General features: G+C 38.8%; 2 protein-coding genes across 2 annotated transcripts in view; both read right to left on the reverse strand.

Annotated features, from left to right (window-relative positions):
• LOC110040223 (uncharacterized) overlaps window positions 1–10,422 on the reverse strand; it is an 11,679-nt gene extending 1,257 nt beyond the window's left edge. The window contains exons 1-7 of the mRNA XM_020745424.2: window positions 9,939–10,422; window positions 8,093–8,419; window positions 3,912–4,187; window positions 2,768–3,136; window positions 1,874–2,155; window positions 941–1,306; window positions 1–248 (exon numbers count right to left, since the gene is read on the reverse strand). The exon at window positions 1–248 is cut by the window's left edge and continues 22 nt beyond it. Coding sequence (XP_020601083.1) covers window positions 1–248; window positions 941–1,306; window positions 1,874–2,155; window positions 2,768–3,136; window positions 3,912–4,187; window positions 8,093–8,419; window positions 9,939–10,023 — 1,953 coding nt within the window. The 5' untranslated portion in view covers window positions 10,024–10,422. The remainder of the gene's footprint in view (window positions 249–940; window positions 1,307–1,873; window positions 2,156–2,767; window positions 3,137–3,911; window positions 4,188–8,092; window positions 8,420–9,938) is intronic.
• A 780-nt stretch (window positions 10,423–11,202) lies between these two features.
• LOC110040224 (zinc finger CCHC domain-containing protein 7-like) lies at window positions 11,203–22,983 on the reverse strand. The gene is made up of 16 exons (XM_020745427.2): window positions 22,859–22,983; window positions 22,616–22,707; window positions 20,800–20,894; window positions 19,894–20,079; window positions 19,681–19,739; window positions 19,464–19,509; window positions 18,265–18,296; window positions 17,949–18,068; window positions 17,520–17,621; window positions 17,017–17,088; window positions 16,004–16,039; window positions 15,783–15,878; window positions 14,937–15,210; window positions 13,563–13,678; window positions 12,825–12,911; window positions 11,203–12,371 (listed from the first exon to the last, which is right to left on the reverse strand). The coding sequence occupies exons 2-16, from the start codon at window positions 22,693–22,695 to the stop codon at window positions 12,084–12,086; spliced, it is 1,689 nt and encodes a 562-aa protein (XP_020601086.2). The 5' UTR covers window positions 22,696–22,707; window positions 22,859–22,983; the 3' UTR covers window positions 11,203–12,083.
• Between the last annotated feature and the right edge of the window lie 53 nt (window positions 22,984–23,036).

Raw genomic sequence — 23,036 nt, forward strand, 5'->3', positions numbered from 1 at the left:
ATGCCTGACAGTTTCCCCGCCAGCATCGGTCGCTTGGCACACATAACTACCGCCATCTCGGTGGCGAGGTCTCAAAACAAAGCTCAACATCCTGTTTTGCGCACGCGCAATCATCTTCCTGTCTCTGCTGATGCTGACCTGCACTGGAGGCTCACCTCCGTGCAAAACGCACCTCAACTTGATAGCCATGTTGGGGGGCGAAAATATCTTGCTGGAACTTGACATTGATTGGTCAAGTGTCAGTGGCTCTGAAAGCAATACGAACACTTCAATTTAGGGTATTCGAGAAAGTGTTTACAGTTAATCTCAAGATTTGTTGAGCAACTAACTAAGAGCTAATACTGAAATAAATTCGTCCATTACATTCGTTGTTCGTTCTAAAACTATTAAAAGGTAATGAAAATTTCTTTTTCTGAAACTTTCGCTTGCAATCAAAAGAGAGATCACTGTAAAATCTTAGCTCGAAATACACTCTACGAGCAAAGGTGATATAGACTACATGTGAATCGTCTGTTCCTTTGTGTCGTCGTGCGAGAAGGGAAAAAGAGGTAAGGTCCAAAATGGCTATCGAGTACTAGCGCGTCTTACCCCCTAGTATTTTGCGAAACTAGTTTTGTTCTCGCTTTCTTTTCGCCTCTCGCTGGACGAGATGAAGGAAAAGCAAGACTGCTAGTACTCTGTTATGTAGTGGGTGTGGTCTTACAATCTGGATTTTTACTTGATGCAGTAAGTGAGCAATCGTTTGGAAAAAGTGCTCTCGCTGATTGACTAAATAATTAACAATGACGCTCAAATAGAACTGTAATCATGGTAAACAATGGTTTGCTGAGAGTTACTGTAAGGTTGGGGTTAGGATGACATCCACTACACCGTTTGCGAGATGTAGTCGAAATATACATCGACTTGCAACGACATGTTATTGCAAATAACGACTACTTACCCAGTGATTTAAGAACTGTTTTCCCACCTGAGCGAGTTATCTCATAACGACAAATAAATGGAAAGTACATATCGGGCAGATACGTGATTCTGAACCCAGGTGGTCGCTTCTCGCGGGCAATAAACATGTTACGAGACTCCAACACAAACTTATTCTTCCAGAGTGTGTTGGTGCCACATCCATAGAGCGGGGCCTGGATCCGGATTTGCATGTCAGTGACATTGTACGCAGTGCAGTTTGATTGGATAAGATTCATGTGGAGTGACCCTGGAACTAGCCATGGGTACACGAGTCTGTTCAAGGCCACATCCATGTATTGACCTTTACACGTCACTGTTACCCCTGCTGACGTCAAGTCATTGGGTCCTGAAATTATAAAAGAAGTACTGAACTGTATCGAGGGCTTTTGGCGGGAAACACGGTTGTGTACAACTCGTGGAATGCCGCCAAATATGGAAGACGTTTGTATCTGTCTGATTGGCTGCATTTATATCGAAACCATGACTTTGTTGACGTTTTTCGAAAGCTAATTTATTCCGGCTATGTTGCTGTAACAATTTTAACACGAAATTTCAATGGGAGCCCGACGCGCTGAAACAGAAGATTCCAAAAAATGAAAATAAGACCTGAAAAGCAAAATACTGAACTGGAGGCAAAGTAACAGTTGTTATTTCAAGGTGACCTACTTCAGGTCGTTAATACGACGTTAGGGTGTGTTCCTTTGGGTGTGTTCATTCGGATCAGGATCATTGATCCAGGATCACTCAGATCATGGTGTATCAAAGAAACCGATGAATCTAGTCAAGGCAAGGATTCATCGGCTCCTGTGATCCATCATGATCTGAGTGATCTTGGATCATTGATCTTGATCCGGATCGTCGATCCCAAAGGAACTCTTAGAGGATATCACACGTTCTCTGAGAAGTGCCTTACCTGTCTTTCGAAGATTGATTCTATACTTCACTTGGTTTCCTTTAGCGTCCGTCGCCATGCACTGATACGAGCCAAATGCTGCCCAATGATTGGTCTTTACAGTACCGTACAACACCTTTCCCCTGACTACTACCCCGTCAGTCAACCTCCTCCCTCTCCTGGTCAGTGTGATGTTGACGGGAGGGTGTCCACCTTTAAACGTGCAAATCAGTCTGGTGTCAAATTTCTTGTAGGTTTTAACAACTGGTGGACTGCTCTTGGATTTAACCAGGGTCAGTGGCTCTGTGGCAAATAAAAGCAAATTATGATTCATTTAATTCGTTTCGAGCTATGACCATTGCTAATGATCCCTGAAGACAGTGCGCAAATTACAGCATTTTCTATTTTAATCATTTCTGATCAAAAAGCAATCCCTTTTGATCATAAAACCCCACCTAATTCTATAAAGAGAACATTTTTAACCGACAACTAATGTTTTGAAAGATAAGAGACTGGTCAGATAATATCAAAGAAAAATTGCTTGGAGAGTAATTGATATACGCTAATTGCAGTACATTTTATATCCGTCTACTAACTTGTAAAAAAGGAGCTGGACCAGTACTCTCCAATACGAACGGCTCATAACACTGGCTCTTTAACAAACTTTAAATTGCTAAACCTCGGCAAGAAGTGTCACAATGTTGAGCATAGCTAGTATCTGAGTTGAGCAACTTTGTTGGACAGTATAGTGAGGCAAGATCGTTGGCCAGATCAAAAGGCTCTTAATTTATGGGAACAACAAATTTCATTATACAAAGTTTAAAGACAATCGATGAAAAATGTCATTGGAACCAACTCTTGAACAAGGTTTGGAACACTCAAAGAACTACGGCAAATTGCTCCATTCTCCATTACCTTTTGGATTGCTCGTCTTCGACGAAACCGACGTCATTTTCTTGGCATCAAAGCGACACTGAAAAGGAAAAAAAGCATCCGGGACTCTGGTGATCACTTGCCCCGGTTGGAATCTCACAAACGCCATCAAGATGTTGCCATAGATGACGCCATCGGCTGTACTCCTCCTTGATGTCTTGCATTCCCCGTATGTAGTTTTCACTATAATGTGCGTGAAATTCACGTGGAGAAGTCGGCAATTGTTGTCTAGGAGATGCATGTCAAAGTACTTTGGGTGTAACCATGGATACGTCATACGATTCAGTGTCAGCTGCATTTCATCGCGCGTGCAAGAGATGTCTCTACCACCGAGTGAAATGGAAGATGGATCTATGAAAGCAACAAGCACGGGTGTAACTAAGGATATTTTATGTTCTTAATGGAGCTCAGTCACGGTATTTTGAGTTGTATCGAATTGGCGCTGCATGGAATTACCATTAAATTGAAAGAATCCTTAAAGTAGTAGTTTACTAAGACAGAAAAACACCAAAGAGATAATAATAAACCGTGAAGGAACAAGGATGGTTAAGGATGGGGAAGATTGACACGGATTAAAAATAAAAATAGGCTAAACTTTTCAATGTGCGTGAACTGTGGCCTAGCTCCTTTAAAAAACCCATTCATCTTTTGCAGTAATTGGTATCATCTCATTTGTATAATTTCTATTCAAGTCAAGAAATAACCAAAGGCAAAAAAGTAACAACAACAATAATCCGGGCGTCGATCATAAGGGCGTTTTTATCTGTAGGTTATAAAACGTTTTAGCCTCCATGTCTCATACAGACGAGTGATCAGTGGAAAGGAGCTAGGCCACAGTTCACGCACATTGAAAAGTTTAGCCTATTTTTTTCAAGTTCGTCGTTTGTAATCCGTGTCATTCTTCCCCATCCTTAACCATCCTTGTTCCTTCATGGTTTATTATTATCCCTTTGGTGTTTTACTGTCTTAGTAAACTACTTCTTTCCCCCAACTCTTGACATCACACTACAAAAGCAACCCAGTATCATCATCATCATCATCATCAACATCAACAACAACATGCACAGCATCGACAACAACAACAACAACAACAACAACAACAACAATAGCTTAAGGATGATCGTACCAATTATTCTTAACTCGATGTTGTACGTTATTTTCTTGTGGTTCGCATCTTCAGCCAGGCAAGTGTACAGGTCATATTCCTTGTTCAGAAGTTTGACAGTAGCTGTGACCGTTTGTGAGTTATTGTCCTGTTTGGCCACAATTTTTCCTTGATGAGTGATCACAGCTCGTACGGGATGGGCGCCATACTTGAATGCACACCTTAGCTCAACTGGTAACCCATAATAAGTCGGGACCTCCTCGGGACTTGTGCGCATTTTATCCAGTTGTAGAGGAGCTGGAAAGAGACAGCAATTCGGTGAAAAGTTTGTCCAAGTTTTCATAAGAGGAGTAAGGAAGGCGTAGTGATGATGGCGCTCATACCCACCCGGAGGTTTGGGGGTGGGAGGGGGGGGGGGACTCTCCTGTGAAAAGGTCGGGGATGCTTGTCGAACCATTTGAATTAAACCCCTAAAGGAGAACAATCTGAGCGAGCCTCGAGCTTTATTTAACTCCTAAAAGATACCACTTTACCTTCCCTCCCCGAAATGTAAAGCGCTCAGGGAAACAATGTATAAGCAATGTATAAGTGCTATCTTATCTCAGAAGAATAGATAGTTTTTCTTTGGAATATGACGAGCATGACATGAAAACCGGCATTAAAGCAAATACCGACAGCCAGATATCAGTTTTTCAAACATTGATGTCATTTTCGATCACATGCGCCAAAATCACCCAAGCTTGTGGTTGGCACAAGCAAGTGCAATCTTCCCGCGGGGGCGAGTACTTGACCCATATTTGGGTATAAGGGTACCGTTGAGGGTTTGAAATCCTGACCCTGTTTAGGACAAAAACACTCTAAATCCCTACCCTGTGTAGAACAACACCCTCTATTTTAAGACCCTGTTTAGGACAAGAGACAAAATACACTCTCTCTTGCTTTACAGGAATTTAAACTGTTTAATAAGCCATTCCGATCAGCGAAATCATGTTTGATGCATCTAAAACCCAGTTATTGCGTCTCTACGCGGAACGAAACAAACGGCCATCAAGCATTAAGCTCTAAATTCTTTAAATTAAGGGATACCGACAACAGTAGCATTCTTGTCCAGAAAATGATCTGATGTTGATTGATGACCTTGTAATGACCGGTTAACGTCTCTCGGCTCGTAATAGCATACCTTGTTTAGGACAGGTTCTGACCCTGTTTAGGACAGAGGCGAGTAAAATTGTAAACCCTGTTCAGGACAGCGAGGTCAAAAAGCATACCCTGTCCAGCGGCACTTCCCCGTTTAGTCCAAATAAGGGAGTACCCCACCCCCACTCGGGGAAATCTTTGGATGTGGTTGAATTTCCAACACGATTTTCGGTATGTGCCAGCATTCGAATTTCCTTCAAGCTGTTACTATGAAGCAATTTTATGTTGTTCTAAGTAAAATATTAAAATCCACTTCGGTGATTCACAAGACAATTCCGAAACAACAGATTTTTGATCGTAACATGCCGTAAAACAATCCACGATGCAGTCATCCGAAACTTCTAATATTTTTTCCATGCGACTGGAAAAAGCACCTCAAAATTAGTGTTTTGGCCAAGTTTCAGAACAAAGTCTTGAATAGAAGTGAAGCGACAGTCGATTGAAAAACACTCGATCTTCATATATTTCCCTTATTGTCGTCACTTTCGCGTTGCTCGGGACGTCACAGATGTATTTTCTTTCATACGTCACGCAACGCAAGAGATACAGAACTAAGAACAAAGAACAGCTTTGTAAAACCTCACATGAAAACCGAAAATATCAAACCCTGCCAATTTACAGAAACATCTTACATGTTTTAAATTTTGTGTATAGTAGGTCCACATCAGCCCTTCGGCTACCAACCCCTTTTTCAACCTACTTATCAAATAAAGTTTATCTTATGTTATCATACCTAAACCTTTATTTAATTGTCTATGTGTTTAGCCTAGATAGAGTAATTGGGGACACTAGTAAAATAGCAACACTAATTGACATACGGTACTTATAAAACTTGAATATTTACAGGAAAGTGATAAAAACGTAATGAGTATGAAAGTTCCTATGTTAGCTTATGTACAAGGTAAAATTGTACTTATAGCAATCAAGTTACATCGGTTTGATTTGAAAGAAAAATGTTGCGTAGATCGAAGGCCATGAAATGAGTTTTGCTAATTGAATATTGACATAAATTGACATGATTCACAGAAGTCATAAGTTCGCCGATGGCTTGTAAGGGAGATAATTGTTTAAAAGTCGGAACGATAGTTTTAATTTTTCTATAAAATTCATCTCTTAGGGTAGAGTATTTAATGCAATGCCTATGAAAGTGTGATTCCGCTTCAATTTGATTAGATTCTCAAACAGGATGGAGTCTTATAACCCTTGGAATTTGATCATAGTTACCAGTTGTGTTTGCTTATCCTAAATTTCACTAGTTCTTTTCGTTCGTTTAGATTGCTTGTCAGGCCTAATTAAGAGGAAGGTGTATAATCGTTCTTAGAAGTGTTGAAAAATTCTACCTTATTACACTATTGCATGGTATGTTGCCAGGATAAAATATAGTTTTGTTGTATCAGGCTAACATTATGTCTGATTTTAACGTTAGTTAAGAACGTAAGGTCATGGTGTGTCAGCTTGATTCATCTACACACTGCATATTACAATATTCCTAGTGGTTAGGTCAGCCATGGACAAATTTCGAATGAGAATAGGCCCTTTGCAGCTGGGGTCACGTGACCAAATTTTTCCCAAAAAATTTTTGTATTATGGGCTATAACTAAAAGAATGCCAGAAATGGAAAGAGCGCATCGAAAATACCAAAATGGCCAAGTTTGAGGCCCCAGGAAAAAACGAGTAAGTTTATACCATAGTTTGAATTTTCGGAAAATTTAGAGGATTCGTATGGAAAATGTTGCTGGAGAGCAAGGTCTTGCTCTCCAGCAACATTTTTCCATACAAATCTTCTTATTCTTTCAAAAATTCAGACCATCATAAAATCTCATTCTCTGATGATGGGGGCCTCAAACTTGGCCATTTTTGGCCATATTTTCGACATGCTTTTTCCATTTCTGGCATTCGTTAAGTTATAGCCCATAATTTTATGAAAAGTAGGTCACGTGATGGCTTAGCTGCAAAGGGCCTATCGACTGCAGGCATTCTGTGAATAAAAGGTCATAAAATTGTCCATAATTTTTGTTTTTAATTCCGAGCGTGGTAAACTTTTATTTTACTGAAGGAGATGAAGAAATCTATTTGTTATTCGAAGCATTTCGGGAAAAAGAAACGTTTTCATTTTATTGAAATCTCGATTCTCTATGCACTTTCAAGGTTGCATTCGAATTGGCCCTTGACCGCGTTTAGGGAGTCTGGGGCGAGGGAGGATGACAACTTCTACAAAATAGCGCCTCGACAATTACAGGCATACATGTCAGTCGCAACACTTCTGATTGATCACACAACTTTGCCGGCTATGTTAAAAATAACTGTGGGGTTAGAAGACATTGGCGATACAGGTTGTCGGTAACATTTCTACAAATTGCTAGTTGGCATTAAGCAGAAAACTTTGAAAATGGCGTTTCGAAGTCTGCGGAACAAATTCCAGTGAGAGTTCTTCAATGGTGCTCACAGATTCACTTCCCTTGTTTCAGTTCGACAAAGTCAACCCATGCCCATCTATCATCTTTACTGTGCCACTGACCGATCATCACCAGTAAATTGTACATCTAAACTGCTTGCCATATTCTGGAGTGGTCATAAAATTATAGAAAGGAGCCTCAAGGAAAAATGACCCTGAGCGCTCATTAAATTTTGGCAGTTCAAGGGAGGACAGGGAGGGGCCAACTGTAAACGGGACGTTTGCTCAGACAGGACGAGTATTCTGATCTTACCTGAACCGCTATGGAGTGCCCAAACTACAAAACGACTACTCTTAACCAAAAAATACTAAAATTACAGCCAGGATTCATGAGTTTGAAACTTGGCCTAAAAAACGTTGAAACAACCGTTGTGGAAAAGTCTACTCTTGCAGATAACGATTCAGCTTTAAACTAACAAAATAATATATCGTTTTGAACTGAACGAAAAACAAAAGCCTGACGCGTTACACAAGTTCAAATCTCACTGTATATTACACTTACCAGACTAAGGGGTGTGAATTATAACAAAAGTGCTTACTACAAACGCACCTTTCTTTCTGTCATATGTGCAACGAAACGTAACTTCTACATCCGGGAAAAACGACACCACTTGGCCGGTTCCAGTCTCTTCACGCGCGATGAACGTGTTGGTGAAAATCATGTGATCCTGGGTAACCTCAGACTTTGTACCGCAGTTATAATGAGACGTCTTTATTAAGACATGGGAACTGTTCACCAGGAAAGGTTTGCAGTGATCATCGTTAAGATGCATGTCAATCTTGGACCGAAGAGTTTGCCAAAGGCGCGAGTTAAATTTCACGTCAAGCTGCATGAAGTCCTGCGTGCAAGTCACGTGACTATCAATGAAACGTGACTCTGTTGAAAAAAAGAATGACGAACATTTTTTCAAGTCTATTTTATTACTGCGTTTAAATATTCTCAACTGACGGCCTCTGGTCACATAGAAGGGGTTTTCGTTTACTTCAGCAATATCCTCATTCAGGGTCACACACAATTCCAAGCTTTCGATGTATTTCGACGAAAGAATAGTCCTACATGCGACGTTTTTAAATGCGCGGTAAACTCGTATAGGTAATCGTATGAAGGCGAGGGGAATTAAGTATTAACACTACGTGTGATGTTTGAAAATTCTCTCAAAATTGCACGAACCTTTAGGGCTCTTTTAAGAGGGCGCAATTTGAAAGAACTTTCCAATATCACGAGTAGTTAAGTCCTTTTGAAATTGCTCGAACTTTCAGGCGATTACTCGTTTATTTTATGACATCACAGTGAACTTGAGTTACCAACGCGCATGCGTTAATTTGCACTCTATGGTGCAAATTAAAATTAACGATAAATTGGCCGACTCTCAGCCAATCCCAGTTAAGTAATTTTCTCAATCATAAAATAAATTCATTTATTTTTGAGTGGTGTTTCACTCAGAGCGACGCTGGGCACAATTAAGGGACAATTTGCGAGCACGGCACGTGCGTAATCAAACTCACAAAAAAGAACAATGGAAGTGTTGCCATCTGCTCATAGCTTTCATGGCGATCATTCGACACTTGAAACAAAATTAGCAAAAAAAACCTGCAAAAAGCAGTATGACAACATTCTCGTCACAATGCTGGCAACGAATTCAATTAACGTAAACGTGATCTTTCGTTACATGGAGTAAAAGTAAATTAAATTTGTTAAATTTGTGGGTGCCATTTTTTTCACCGAAAAGCGTGATTTCGTTCTCCTTAAGGCAAATTTGCACATTAACCCATTTTTGCTAACATCAATATCAAAATTCTTCCAGCTGTTTTGATACATCTCTATAATCCCTCTTAGGAGAATTTGGTCGAGATCAGTTTCGTAACTTCATCACCTGCCGTCCTGAATAGTAGAGAACGAAATTTAGCTGTCGTTCACCATTAGGAATTTCATGAAGATCCTATATTCCTTTCCACGTCAATTTTCGACAGTTATACAGTATCCACTGTACATTTTAATTACCTTAATTAATGCCGTTAAATAACTCCAATTTTTAGATATATATTTTTTTCAATGAGGATCTTGGCCTTTGGAAAATGCCTACTCGCTTGATGGGTGTTGGAGCCGGCGAAAGTTGTCGCTAGATGTTACCCCGGACTCGAAGCAAAGGAAATAATCTTGGCTGATACTTTTTCGTCGTCTGGCATGATCTAAAGGCCACCATAAAGTTACTGTCTGATTACTAAGAGTTACGAGTCGCCGGCAAATATATCAGGGTATTTTTGCTGAAACGTAAATATGGTGCAAGTTACGCACAAGCATGGAAAACACTGCAAGTAAAACTCTAGCGGTCAGACACAATCAAAAACAAAAATGAAGCAATCAGAGGAAAAAAAACATGACGTTACATAGATACCTTTTAGAGAAGAAACTCCAGAAGTGAAAACCACCCAGGCGTAAAGAAGGGAAAGGCACCAAATATATCCATCGGACCTAAACATTTTGACTTGATCTCAATCTTCGTGCTCTGCTATAAACAGAAGTTAACTTCACGGCTCGCTGTTACGTAAAACCATAGTTTTGGTAGTGTCAATGTCTAGACCTTAAAACCAAATTCTTGGTTTGTGTCCAAGTATTCAGTTTAGAAATAATAACAGTGCTTTGTTTCCGGTCGATGAAAGATAAATCTGCTTAAGGGAGGTCGCTCATAGTATTATTCTAGATGTCGGGGTGCCCCATGTTAATTAACCCTTGACCAGTTTGTATGAAGACTAGCGATGGAGATTCTCCCTTTTATGTAACGAAAACGTCTGTTATGTCCTTGATAAGAAGACAGAAGGAAGGAAACGGGGTCAAAAGAGGGCGAAGAATGAAAAGTCTGGTTGAGTCTTTCATAATGCTGATATGGCTACCTTTCGCGCGCAAAAGAGTACAGATAAAAAAATCTTCTCAGTTCCTGGAGGTTCTCACTTTCAGACACTGAAAGAAACTACCTCGTCCCAGATTTTTCGCATCTCGCATCGTCGCTTTGCAAGCTTTTCTTCCTTGAAAGAGCCAAGAAAATCCAACTTCTTCTAATTCAGTTCTGGCCCCCTCCATTTCGCTACGCTCTCAGTAGCTTGGCGTGACGGGAGAGCCAGAACTGGACTAACTCTGTTTATTTCCTTTTTCACTCTTCTGTTGAAACGTACCCGTAATTTTTTGCCATTGCACGTTTTCTGTCCACAAGACAAGATCATTCAGTTTTTGCGTCGTTACTACCTGTCGGAAGGCTGTAATTATCACTGATAACGACGCAAAAATTGTCTTGTGGACAGAAAACTTTCAATATTTGACCCTCGAATAAGATGAAAACAAAACCTTTTCTTTTGATCATAACCTCCTTATTTTTGCCGCGATTGTCAAGCGCATGCTTGATCAGGTGTAAGTCAATGTTGTTGCCACAGCTGTGCATGCCATGTCACGTGTTATGTTTTGAGTAGAAAACTACATGTCGGTTGGGGGATACCGTATAATAACTAGTTGTGGAGTATTAGATTTCAGGTTGTGCGTCACTGTTTTGCAGGTTTCATCGTCCCACACAATGAGAAAAAAAATTAATAAAATGAAACATTTCGCAGAGGAAAAGCAATTAAAGAATATCATACATCGCAATTTAGAGCTAGAATTCTGCATGATACTTACGAGAACATGGAAATTGAGAATTTATTTACAATAGGAAACGGGATTAATTTTATGGTCTCAGATTTTAACAAAACTCTAACATACTTTATCATCATTTTTTAATGGATTAAAAATGTGAAAACCGTCAATAAAAGTGACAATTCTTGTTCAATAGATTGGAGATTAGTGCAAATCTGGTTATTATTCCCAGACTTTCAATTGTTGTAAAAAGGTAGACCATAATGCTCCGCGGTTAACAAAAATGGCGAATGGCACATTTACCCATAATTCTTAGCACACGAAAACTTTAACAACGCTCCTGAAATGTAAAGGAAAGTTCTAGCATATTCAAACCTAACATACACGATTTCGTTAGCACAGGGACAAATATTGCAAAAATATGGCTTTCCTTGTACATTCTGGGCTGTGCAAGATTCGTATGATATGACAGTAAAATGTATAGCCGTCATCTTTGTTCCTAGCGAAGGATTACGTTGACAAAGCTCTTCAGACATCCCTGTGGCCTCGATTTCGAAATTTCCCGCCCAATTCACAACCAATCAAAGAGTCAGGAGTACGTCATCAGTTAAAACTTTTTTCGTTCGAATTTCAGGCGTCTGTAGAGTCCTACGTGAAGATTCTTTCGGCTTGTCACGCAGTTCTTCCGAACGAACAGGGCCGAATGCGTGACGAGCGAAAAATGTCGCGATCTGCGTAAACAGTATACTATGCTACTAAAAACGTTGGGTAAATTGTCAATAAAAGTGTTTGTTGATTGACTTGGACACATAAACAATCTCTATAAAAAGGATAAAATCTTGTCTAAGGGTTTTGGAATGTCAACAGGTGCGATTATTGCCATGTATAACGAATTAAAAAAATGTACTGCTATCAGAATTTAAAAAGTATACCGCTTCAAATATCGCGGTTTCCCCTTCTTTCTACGAGATTCGTTATTAAATTGAAATCCTCTGTCTGATGTAAATTTGTTGTTTTCCTTTCTAGGGTACCGTGAAGTTCTTTCTGAGTCAAACTGCTTATCTTCGAACGATCTATAGTCCTCTTTTCGCTGAGGATTTGAGAATCTTCTTTCACGGTGTTGTTTAGAGCTATTTCGCGCATTTAAGTTAACGTTGTGGAAATTATTGTCAGATCTGTCTCCTCCTTGCCAACGTTGCTTTCCGCGCTGCAAAAAGAAAAATGCAGTACACAGATTATAAAATCCACCTCAAGGCATAAGCAATCTTGTAATAAGAGACAGCAAGCTATTCGAGGTTAGTGAATCAGCAACGGAACAGTAACACGGGTGACTTGTGATTGGTCAGAATAACAAACAGCGACAACAAGAAAGCGCGGGAAACGTTTCATCTGTCCTTCCTCTAATTGGCTAGAACCAGACTGACTTCTGAGCACGAATCGCTTCAGCTTCGCATCTTATATCAACCAATTACTAAATATGCGAGAAAAAGGAAAAACACTGCATTTTTTAAAAGATCTTACTGTCGTGGTTGGTGGACAACTTCTTTCCGACAAGTCTACCCATCAAAAGAGACGTAGTCAAATCCACACGTTCTCTTCTCAACGAGTCCAAAAACAGTTTAATGTCCTCGTCCTTAATAGTTTCATGCGAAATCCTCACCTTTTTCGCTTTCTTTTTCTTGAATACATATGGTTCCTCGATCAAGCCGTCATGGGAGGGACTGGGGTCTAAGATCTCGACGATACGCTGAAGAAAGAACACATCCGGGGTTTATTTTTCAGTTCAACTGATGGCAGAGATAATAAAAACATACTTATATATACATTCAAGCTCAAATCTTTTCACCAAGACTTTTTTTACCCCTTTAATTGTACACATGTCCTCCTTAGCGATGGCGCTCGATGCATAACGTGGCGTGACACTGAGACATGCGTTACGTGCGCAGTAAGGATGCGCAGTAGTAATAAGCAGCAGCGTCCTTAAATTTTGAAGATTTGCGTTGTGTCGATCACTGAATGCTGTTTGCTCTCGAAAATTCTAAACAGTGCAACAGACATTTATGTCTAATCTCGATCCCAGGTCCCTTCGGTTTAGCCCACAAGAGATCTCATTACGAGATCATGAATACTTTGCATCATGACATTTGTGGTTGCTTAGGTCCCGAATTTTTATTTCATTCAGTACAAATGCCATTAATCTCCCGCTTTTAAGCATTGTATTGAAGGACGCTTTAATCCTCTCAACATACTGGAAATCTTCTTAGACCACAGCAGGTTAGTGAAGTCTTTGTCTATGATCCGAATAGCTGAAATTCTCAAAGTTAAATTCAAGCTCTGATCACTAAATTCAAGATCCATTCAACATTACTACTGGTAAAACAGTCCGTGTAGCAAGTACCTCGCATCTTTCAGGTTTTTTCTTCCTCTTGTTCCTGTTGTTATTCCTGTTAGGTGTACGATCAGCGTATGGTGAGTTAAATTCGCTGGTGTCGTAGCTGTCATCATGAAATGAAACTGCAGACGAAAAAAGTAAACGTCGCGACAACAGCAACCTGAATCTTCACATTTATTAATTAGCGTATTCATTATATGGCTAGCTCTGTGAACGGGCAAGATGAACCAAATCCTGCGCTGTGATTGGCTATCCGGGCGGGCGAGATGGCGCTAGCATGCCCGCTCGGGATTACGCGCTGTGTCCCGAAGCCATACAATAAATCTGTTATTGACCAATACTTGCTCGGTAAAGATGGCTGGATATTGGCCTCGTTCTTATTTTGTGTGTTTATGGACCTAGACTCCTCCTCAGTCCATAAACACGCAAAAAAAGAACTTAACCAATACTTGACCAATAGTCAACTTATCGTCACGCTTGGTCAATAACCTATATAGCTTAGATGTGTAGAGTGCTTGTCAAAAACGCAAAAGGGCGGGAATTCTCTATTGAGCCAGAAGCCCACCAGAAAATATAAACAGAAAAAACAAGCGTTGCACTTTAGTTCCTTGGGAGATCACGAGCAGTTCTAATTCTATGTGGATAACTTCCGTATTATCTAGCATCCGTGTGATATGTGTACACATTGGCCGAATAAACTCGGGGAGAATGCGTCTGAGACGTATCATACTTCTACAGAAAACAAGACACATGAAACGTCAGACGAGCTTAACGACTTCATACGACGCATGAAACAGGCGCATTTCTCTTCTCAGATGGATAATTCGTCTAAATAGATACGAGACAAAGTAGACGAACTTAACTCAACTGTTTAGTCGTTCAGCTTGACTTTGTAACCAAGGCAGCAATCATAGCGTCAATGAGAACGTCGCCAAACACGAAGTTCAATGAGCAGAACAATGATTCTGCACGTGTGTTATAAATCTGGGCACATTTCGTTACCGTCCTCCGTGAACAAAAACGAAGAAATGACCACATGTCGGAGACGTTCGGAGCATGAAAACCATAATGGTGACTTGTTTTTGATATAAATTGACCGCTGTTTTTATATGTTCAGCTAGAGGGAAGTTCTGACCCTCATAAACGCACTGCACAGTAACGTAAAATATGCTTTCAATGCTTTAATCGACGTTTAAGTCGACAACTAATGGTAGGTACTAAGCTCCCATTTTTCGGGAATTTTGCAGCGTCCAGTCTCTCTCAGAATTATTTAAGGTCTAGACGCACTTCATGTTAGACGCAATGTATACCTGCAACCCATTATTCGCCCTCCTAGGTAAAAACGGTCATTTACACCGCAGCACTAAGAGACCGACTCACCTCTTCTAACATCACTATCATCTGTCTTTCGTATTTTTTCCGGTGGAGGCTGAAATAACCTCCAGTCCATGTCACAGTCTTGCTGTCTGGGTTGATCATAGAAGCCTTGTGACATAGCTCGGTGCTGCTTTTTGTCTTTCGATCTACGCTTCGGGTTCTGTTTCTCGTGATTGTTTTTCTCACGAGATGAAGACACTTGACCGCAGCCGTCGTAGCAAACAACAAAAGGCAAAGGCAATTCACTTCTCATTGTTGCGTTTTCCTCTTGACATTCCTGAAGATTCAGAAAAAAAAATTATGTGAACAGTGACAAACAGAGTCAATCTCCGTTATCATGATAACGCTGGCACCCGTGGGCCCTCCATTTACTACCTTTGAGTGTTTTTCGACCTTTCTACATTATTTTCACACGTAGGATTGTTATAATGTTTTCTTCGACACAGACGCAATATTGTGTAGCTCCTAAAAGGGGTTGCGGTAGAATTCCGTTTTCTTCCTACGACCCAGAGAAATAGACATTTGTTCGAAAAATTTGGAAGTTTGAAAAGGTCGAGGGTAAATTTCTTTTCACTTTATGCCAAGGGAGCAAAAAATTGCTTCGAAAAATCGGGCGGACAAACTATCCAGAGTATTTCTCATATTTGTTTGGCCTGCTCTGTAGAAAACCTGTTTGCATACGTACCAGATGAATGATGGGGCAGTTCTCTAAAGAAACTATTGAGCTGTGGCGATTGTCAACTTACAGCATTGCACATTTCGGGCGAAAGTCCCTTTGCCAGTAATGAGGAGCAGTTCAGTGGAGTATGACCAGAACAGAAAGTCTAATAAATACCATATTATACTTACATATCCGTAGTGACCCTGGTCACCGCAGTTGTAACAATATACAGGCGAGGGAGATGAAACAGGTCTGTCAGGACGAATAACCGGACCAACTTCAGTCTGTAATAGAGACACGTATTTTGCACCATTAGAAAAAGACTGATCCAATAAATGACTCAGAATGGTTGTTTGTTAGTGGAGTGTAGAAGGTGACAAGGAAATACGACAGGGAAGAATTTGCTTACTGTGAGGTGATACTGCCTCCATCGATCAGGACAATCCTGTAAACAAGAAAGAAACATGAATAGAATGAACATTCTGCACAAACAATTAGAGGCTTGTCACTAGTCTTGGTGTTATTTTGTTTTAGTGCAAGACACCATGGTCTAGTGGCCTAGTGTATTGCACTCTAAATCAAAGTATTCAAGATCTACTGATACTAATACTGTAAATATTTTCAAGTCTGGAGTTAACGAATTTCTTAGTGATTTTTAAGTATTTATTTTTTTTCATATCTTAATGTATTCTTTGAATTTATTATTGTTTGTGTATTTAACCATATGAGGAAGTAGCAGATCCCAATTAAAATAGTGCTCAATACACATATAGTGTAGAGCTGAGTATATGAGTAATAACGAAGAGGCAAGATTTGCTGTTACTCCGAGTTTCGTGCTTACGCACTCATCAGACAGTATTTAATATATTATATTATATATATATATATTATATATTATTATTATATATATATTATTTTATATATATATATTATATATTATATTAGTTCATAGGTGATCTGTTTTTATATGGGTTTTAGGACTCCTTTACAGATTATCCTTTCCCGTTTTAACCATAGTTTGTAATAAATAAACTACCAAACACCATGGCCTAGTATTGCTCCTCAGTCAAGCCCTGGGTGGGGTCCTTGTACTGTGCCCTTGCCGTCTTGGGGCGACTGCACATACTTTACTCTCACAGTGCCTCCAATCTCCATCCAAGGTGTATAAATGGGTACCAGTTACCAGGTCACTAGACAAAATAACTGGGGGCTGACCATGGCGCATTCTAACTTGACAGTTCAGAAACTGGGATAAGTTCTGGCAGTGAAGCTTTACTGATGTGTACAATACAAGCAATTAAACTCTTTTTGGAAGCATCCACCACGTCCTTAGGAATTCAACCTTCCATTAAGCTTATACATTCTACTGGTAGAAATAGAGAATACAAATAACACAAGTAAATCCAAAACGTTACAACTTACAACTTCTATATGGCCAAGCACATGGCATCTATTGCAGCGATCATATGGTCGCCTTCTGGGCTTCCTGCATTGCTGAGAAAAAGGGAGATAACAAAAAGGTTCAAAGAAGAATTCCTTGTCATTGCGTACTTTATACGGATATCATTTTAGGAGACTGTTTGTGCCTGCTTTGATTGGATGTGCGAGTTTTACTAAAATAGCCTCTGTCATTTTATTCTGTTAAATCTGGCATTTTACATCACAAACACTGGATTTATAAAAACACTGGACTACTACCAATGTCAAAAAAAAAAAAAAAAAAAAAACAACTGTTAATATCATGCCCCATGCTACAACTGGACTACAGGACAAATGCTGCTGATGATAAAGATGACCGCCAAAGGTACAGGGAAGTAATTTGCAATTTTAAACTATATACATGTATGTACTTGACAGTTTATTGCCATTTTATTTAGGGAGATGTCACTACCACCCCCAACCCTGAAAATTTTGAATTTACATACCTTGGAAATGTGACCAGGCTCATAGCAGTTGAAACACAGCTCATTTGGACAATGTCTTTTTACATGACCAACACCCCCACACAAGAAACATACACTGATTTTCTAAAGAATCATAAAAATGCACAAAATAAAATTAGAGGTACTTTAGCAAAGGTATCTCATTATATTAAATTTGCTTGCATGTTTTTGTTTTTTTTTCACTCCTTAGCACAATACTCTGGCTGTATGGACCATCAGCCTCACACAGACTTTAACTCATTATAATACATACATTAATCAGTTGTTCAAATTAACTTTAAAAAATTGCTGTGATCTGGCCACCGACAGGCTTTAAACATTTGGCTGTATCAACAGTTTTACTGCACTTAAGGGGTAGGGTTGTACCCTTATCTAAGTTTAATCATAATCCAAGATGGAAAATTATTCTACCTTGGGTAGTGGGCAATTTTGTGATAGATGACCTTTTTCGTTACAGTTATAACACTTCACATGGGGAAGTCCCTTTCCTGGTGTATAATATCTTGGACGTTGCTTGGTTGCCTTGGAGTCCTGGTAGGAAACAAAATGTCAATAATCAACAAGGACACCAGAGCTCAAAAAAGGAGGAGTAGGCTTGTTCCATGTCCATGACAAGAAGATTTTCCTTTCCAGCTTTTACTTTTCTTATATACATGTGATGCAACAGTAACAAAACTAAATCTCTTAAAGGGAAATGTATGTTCACATAATTACAAGAAAATTATACCTGGAGGTCCCTTTCATCTAGGTCCCAGTTTTCTGTCACAACACAAAAAACACATAGTGGTAAATTCAAATCTTATTTAGCATGCCCTTTGCTCAAGGACTCAATAATTGCCAGCATAATGTCTTAAACATATTTTTCTGAGTCCAAGTTTGCAACTAGCCAATAAGAAACATTGTTTGCTGTCCTGGTATCCTCTGATATCAAGTCACTGATGTCACCACATTTTTGGTGGAGCTAATTACAATGTATGTACAGTAAAAATACAAATTTATCCAACCTTTTTAGTGTATGTCCACAGCATATCAGGTCTGTTTGGTCTTGCCTGTGGTATTTTGGCTCAGCTGCATCTTGCCAAAACACAAACCATGACATCACCAAATTCACCTGATATGCTATGTATGGGTTATTGACCAAGTGTGAGGTCAAGATGGCTGGATATTGGCCAATTTTTTTTTGCATGTTTATGGACTGAGACGGAGTTGAGGTACATAAATTCGCAAAAAAAAAAGAACGAGGCCAATATCCAGCCATCTTGACCGAACAAGCTTGGTCAATAAAGGATTTATTATATGGCTTTCACAGAAATTTTTCTTGTGGGACACAGCGGGTAGTCCGGAGTGGGCAAGATAGCTCCATCTTGCCCGCTCTGGTAGCCAATCACAGCGTAGGATTTGATTCATCTTGCCCGCTCACAGAGCTAGCCATATAATATGACTAGGTATAACTGGTATATTTCCTCAAAGAATACCTGAATCAATACTTAAGATGATTTCCACAGAACATTTGAGCAATAATGGCAAAAATTCGGTTACCAAACAAACCTCATGGCATGGAAATATTTTGAATGCAGTTAAGAAGAACTTATCAAGACTTCAGCTCTCAAGCTGACCCCGTGAGGGAACATTGGACTTATCAATATTTCAATAAAAACAGACATTTCACATTAGTTAAAAACACAATGACACACGCTTTAAGCATTCTTACGAGGTTTGATATTAACTTTCTCAAGAATGCTTGAGAATTTAATGGCGGGGTCACTTAGAGAAATGAACTAAAGTGAGTTGTTTTAAATAGTATTTCCAAAGTTACCGTGCTATGAGTAGATTTTTAGTAAATAATTTTTGCACTCATTACTCGCTCTTTAACTTAATCCATAGTTATTACACATACATGTAAATAATGAAATAGGAGGTTTTTACCTGCTATTTCCCCTGGTTTCACTTTATTCTGGACATCTGATGACTCCTACAAAAGAACAAAACATAGGACTGCAATGCATGCAAATAGTAATTTCACTGAATTTGTGGTAACTTGTGGTACTTTGTGGTGACCAGTAATCACCACAGGCCATGAAATGTACCATTTCCATGAAAAAATATCCATAATTATACAATATCTGAGACTTATTTGACTTACCCTGCTTGTTCCCTCGACGGCTGCTGAAAAGTTTCCATCACAAAATATGTTCACAACCTCTGAAAAACATAAAATAACGTTTCACCAAATTGAAGTGATAGTCAACCTTAATTTCATATCTATTGCTCTGTGTAGAGTACATGTACTTAACTATACAATCATGTACGAGTGAAAAATGTTGAGACCTTAAGAAATTAAATATCTGTTAAATACCTGGATAGCTAAAGGAAGAAGCAGGGTTAACATCTTCATGATCGTCAGCGTAATCATTACCACTGTCGTTATCGTCACTATCATCATCACTTGAGATTTCAATAACAGAGCTGTTTAAGTGACCCTTTTGTCCTTGTGCATCCAAGGCACTATCCACTGTCTTTCTTGTTTCTGGTGTTTTCTTCCCTAAAATTAGCATGTGTACAAAAGGTTCTGTCAAAGCTTTTAAAATTAAAACTGGAGTTACATAATAATCTGAAAAATGTGCATGTCAGAATATTTTTCCTCTCTCACATAGGCTTTGATGTACATTCCCAAAGACAATGTTATAACACAATTGGTTCATGCTTTGTAGCTATGGACTATCAAGTTATGGTGGTCAGGACTAGGGAAGTTTGGAGACCACTCAAGAAGCTAGAGTTGTCAATCACCATAAGTGACTCTTGTGCCTCTTTTGTGCTCTCCAAACTTCCCACATGCATCATAACTCATTAAAAAACAGTCCTAAGAAAATATGTGCTGATAGGTTAAAAATCGTGTTTCTACAGCTCAGTAGAGACACAGAACTAGCATGAGCTGCTGACGTAATGATGGCACAAGCAAAGAGAATTTACATTTTGATAATAAAAGTTTACAAGTTGTTTTTCTCTTTTTGTTGCGGTGTTTTCTAAAAGAAATAGAAAACATGTTCTCCGTGTTTCTATAGAGTTATAGAAACACTCGTGAAAGTTTGGAAGAACTCGAAAAAAGGTGTGGAAACACTCGCCTGCAGCTTGCGTTCCACATAATTTCTCGTTCTCCCAAACTTCCACTCGTGTTTTTATAACTTGACAGAAACACTGTATATGTTTTCTATTTCTTAACTAGCACATGCTAAAGCAAGTCAAACAGACATACATACAGTACCTGGAGTGTAATTTTCTGATAATACAAGAGAAGAAGCATAATGTACTTGGCTGTAAAGAACCTCTTCTACTTCACTGTCCAAATCATCATCACTTCTGTAGAGGAGAAAGAAAAACAGGATGCAATGGAACAGTAATAAATGAAAATTTAAACCGTATTTAAACAGGGCTGTTGCTCCTTTTAGAAGGAGGAAAGTAAAACACTGCTAAATAGCTGCAAAAATCTAACTATGAACATTGCATAATTATCTTCTGGTAACAACCTTGAATTACAGGAGGTTTTCAAAACCTTAACCAGGTTGTTTCCATCTGCAAATCTTATCAGAATGATTATACATGTATGTCCTGACCTCTACATCAATAAATATGATTAGCATTGTTTTGCTTAGGAAATGCTTTTGTACACAAACCTATGTTCTCTTATTCTGTTATGACAGACATAATTATCATGCTGTACAGCAATTCTCTTGAGATAATGCTTTTTGCAGTGAATTTCTTTCATCAAAAATGTCTGGACATTAACTTATACATGCATGTAGAAGACACCCTATATATGGTGATAACTGTAAGTTTACTGTAAGTTTATATTAGAGGGAGATAGAAGGAGAGGGAGGTCTAGATCAGGTTTCACGGAAAATAAAAAGGGCCTTTTTCAAATCAAGGAAAATAAAAATTAGGCTTTTCACATTTCAAGAAAAAGGGGGACATTTTTCATATGAACTTGCACAACTAATGGATGTTGAAACTTCAGGAACCTTCACTGCCCCTGCTTCTTTTACCTGAACATGTAGCGAAAAGAAAACTGCTTTCCACAAAATACTGATGTAAAGAGGTCAAAGATTGGCCTGCGCAGAATTATGTAATGTTTATACCATTATAGTAGGTATCAAAAACAATAGAAAGCATAAACAAAATAACAGTTCACAATGAAGTTAAGGTTTATTTCTTTCTTTATTTTTTTAAGGTTCATTTCAGAGAAAATTCTTCGGGAAATCATGTTTCATGGGTATTATAAAAATCATGATTGATGAGAAAAAACTTACCATTTCACATTTCATTGGGAAAAAATAAGGCCATTCACCAATCACAAAAATACCCTTTAACAACCCTCATATAAGGCAGAACTATTTGGACAGATTTTAAAGAAGAGAATTAAACAACAAGAACTTAAAACAGGCCCATCTAAGACTGAAACCAATCATCAGAAAAATTTGAACAAAACAATCCAAGTCTGTTTGTGACCAGACCAATTACAGTATGTTCAATCATGCTGAATGTTAACTGTGAAAATAGACCAGTTCCATAGCTGCTTATATTTGAAAAAATTTCTAAATTGTTGACTTTCATGAGATGATAAACAAATGGAAAATAAATCACATATTTCAACCGACATATCTCAGATCCAGTGTTAACAACAATTTTGAAGTCAGCATAAAAAAAAAATAAAACAAAATACTTCAAACAAAGCAACAAAAGAAATCCTAAGGGTCCAGTAACAAAAACAGTTTTGAAAACTTAAGCTATAAAATAACTCTGAATGGTCTGAATGGCCTAGCTACAACATTGAATTTGAACCTTCGACCTACAATAGATTCATATTTCAGATTCAGATAATTCTTAAACCAGTGCAACCAGAAATAATTTTAAACCCAACGTAAAAACAGATATCTCCCGGGAGATATTTATGATCCAGCCTGGCATATAGTAAATCCTACGATAATATATTATTCCTGATACCACAATTACTTTATTAGCCGGACTTTCCGCATGTTTGGACAAGATTTATGGAGAGAAGAACATGTGGTTCCCATACTAACCCAGATGAGGACTGTTCTTCATATAGTTGATCTTCAAATGCTTTGTAAGCTGCAGCATCAAAGTCGTCATCGCTGCTCATACTAAAGGTAAACTTTGTACACAAAAACACATAAGAACTTCTGGAACTAGCACAAGCGTGTTTTTAGAGGAATCCAGGAGGAATCGATTAAACTTCCGGTAAACGAAAACGCAATCAAAGCGCGCACAAAAATAATCATTGTAAGTTCGTGGAATTTACTCACCTTACGCTCCAGATTGTTTAAATCGTTAAAAGTTAATAATCAGCAGAATCTAAGACACGCAAGTCAAAACACAGACAAAATATATAAATGCCTAAGAGTACATGTGTATGTCGCAACGTGTTAGTCAAAATGTGACAGGCGTTAACAAACTTTAAATTACCCCTTTTTGTAAAATATC

This window comes from Orbicella faveolata, unplaced genomic scaffold (genome assembly GCF_042242905.1).
Source record: "Orbicella faveolata isolate gen_17 unplaced genomic scaffold, um_ofav_v1 contig_46, whole genome shotgun sequence".
NCBI lineage: Eukaryota > Metazoa > Cnidaria > Anthozoa > Scleractinia > Merulinidae > Orbicella > Orbicella faveolata.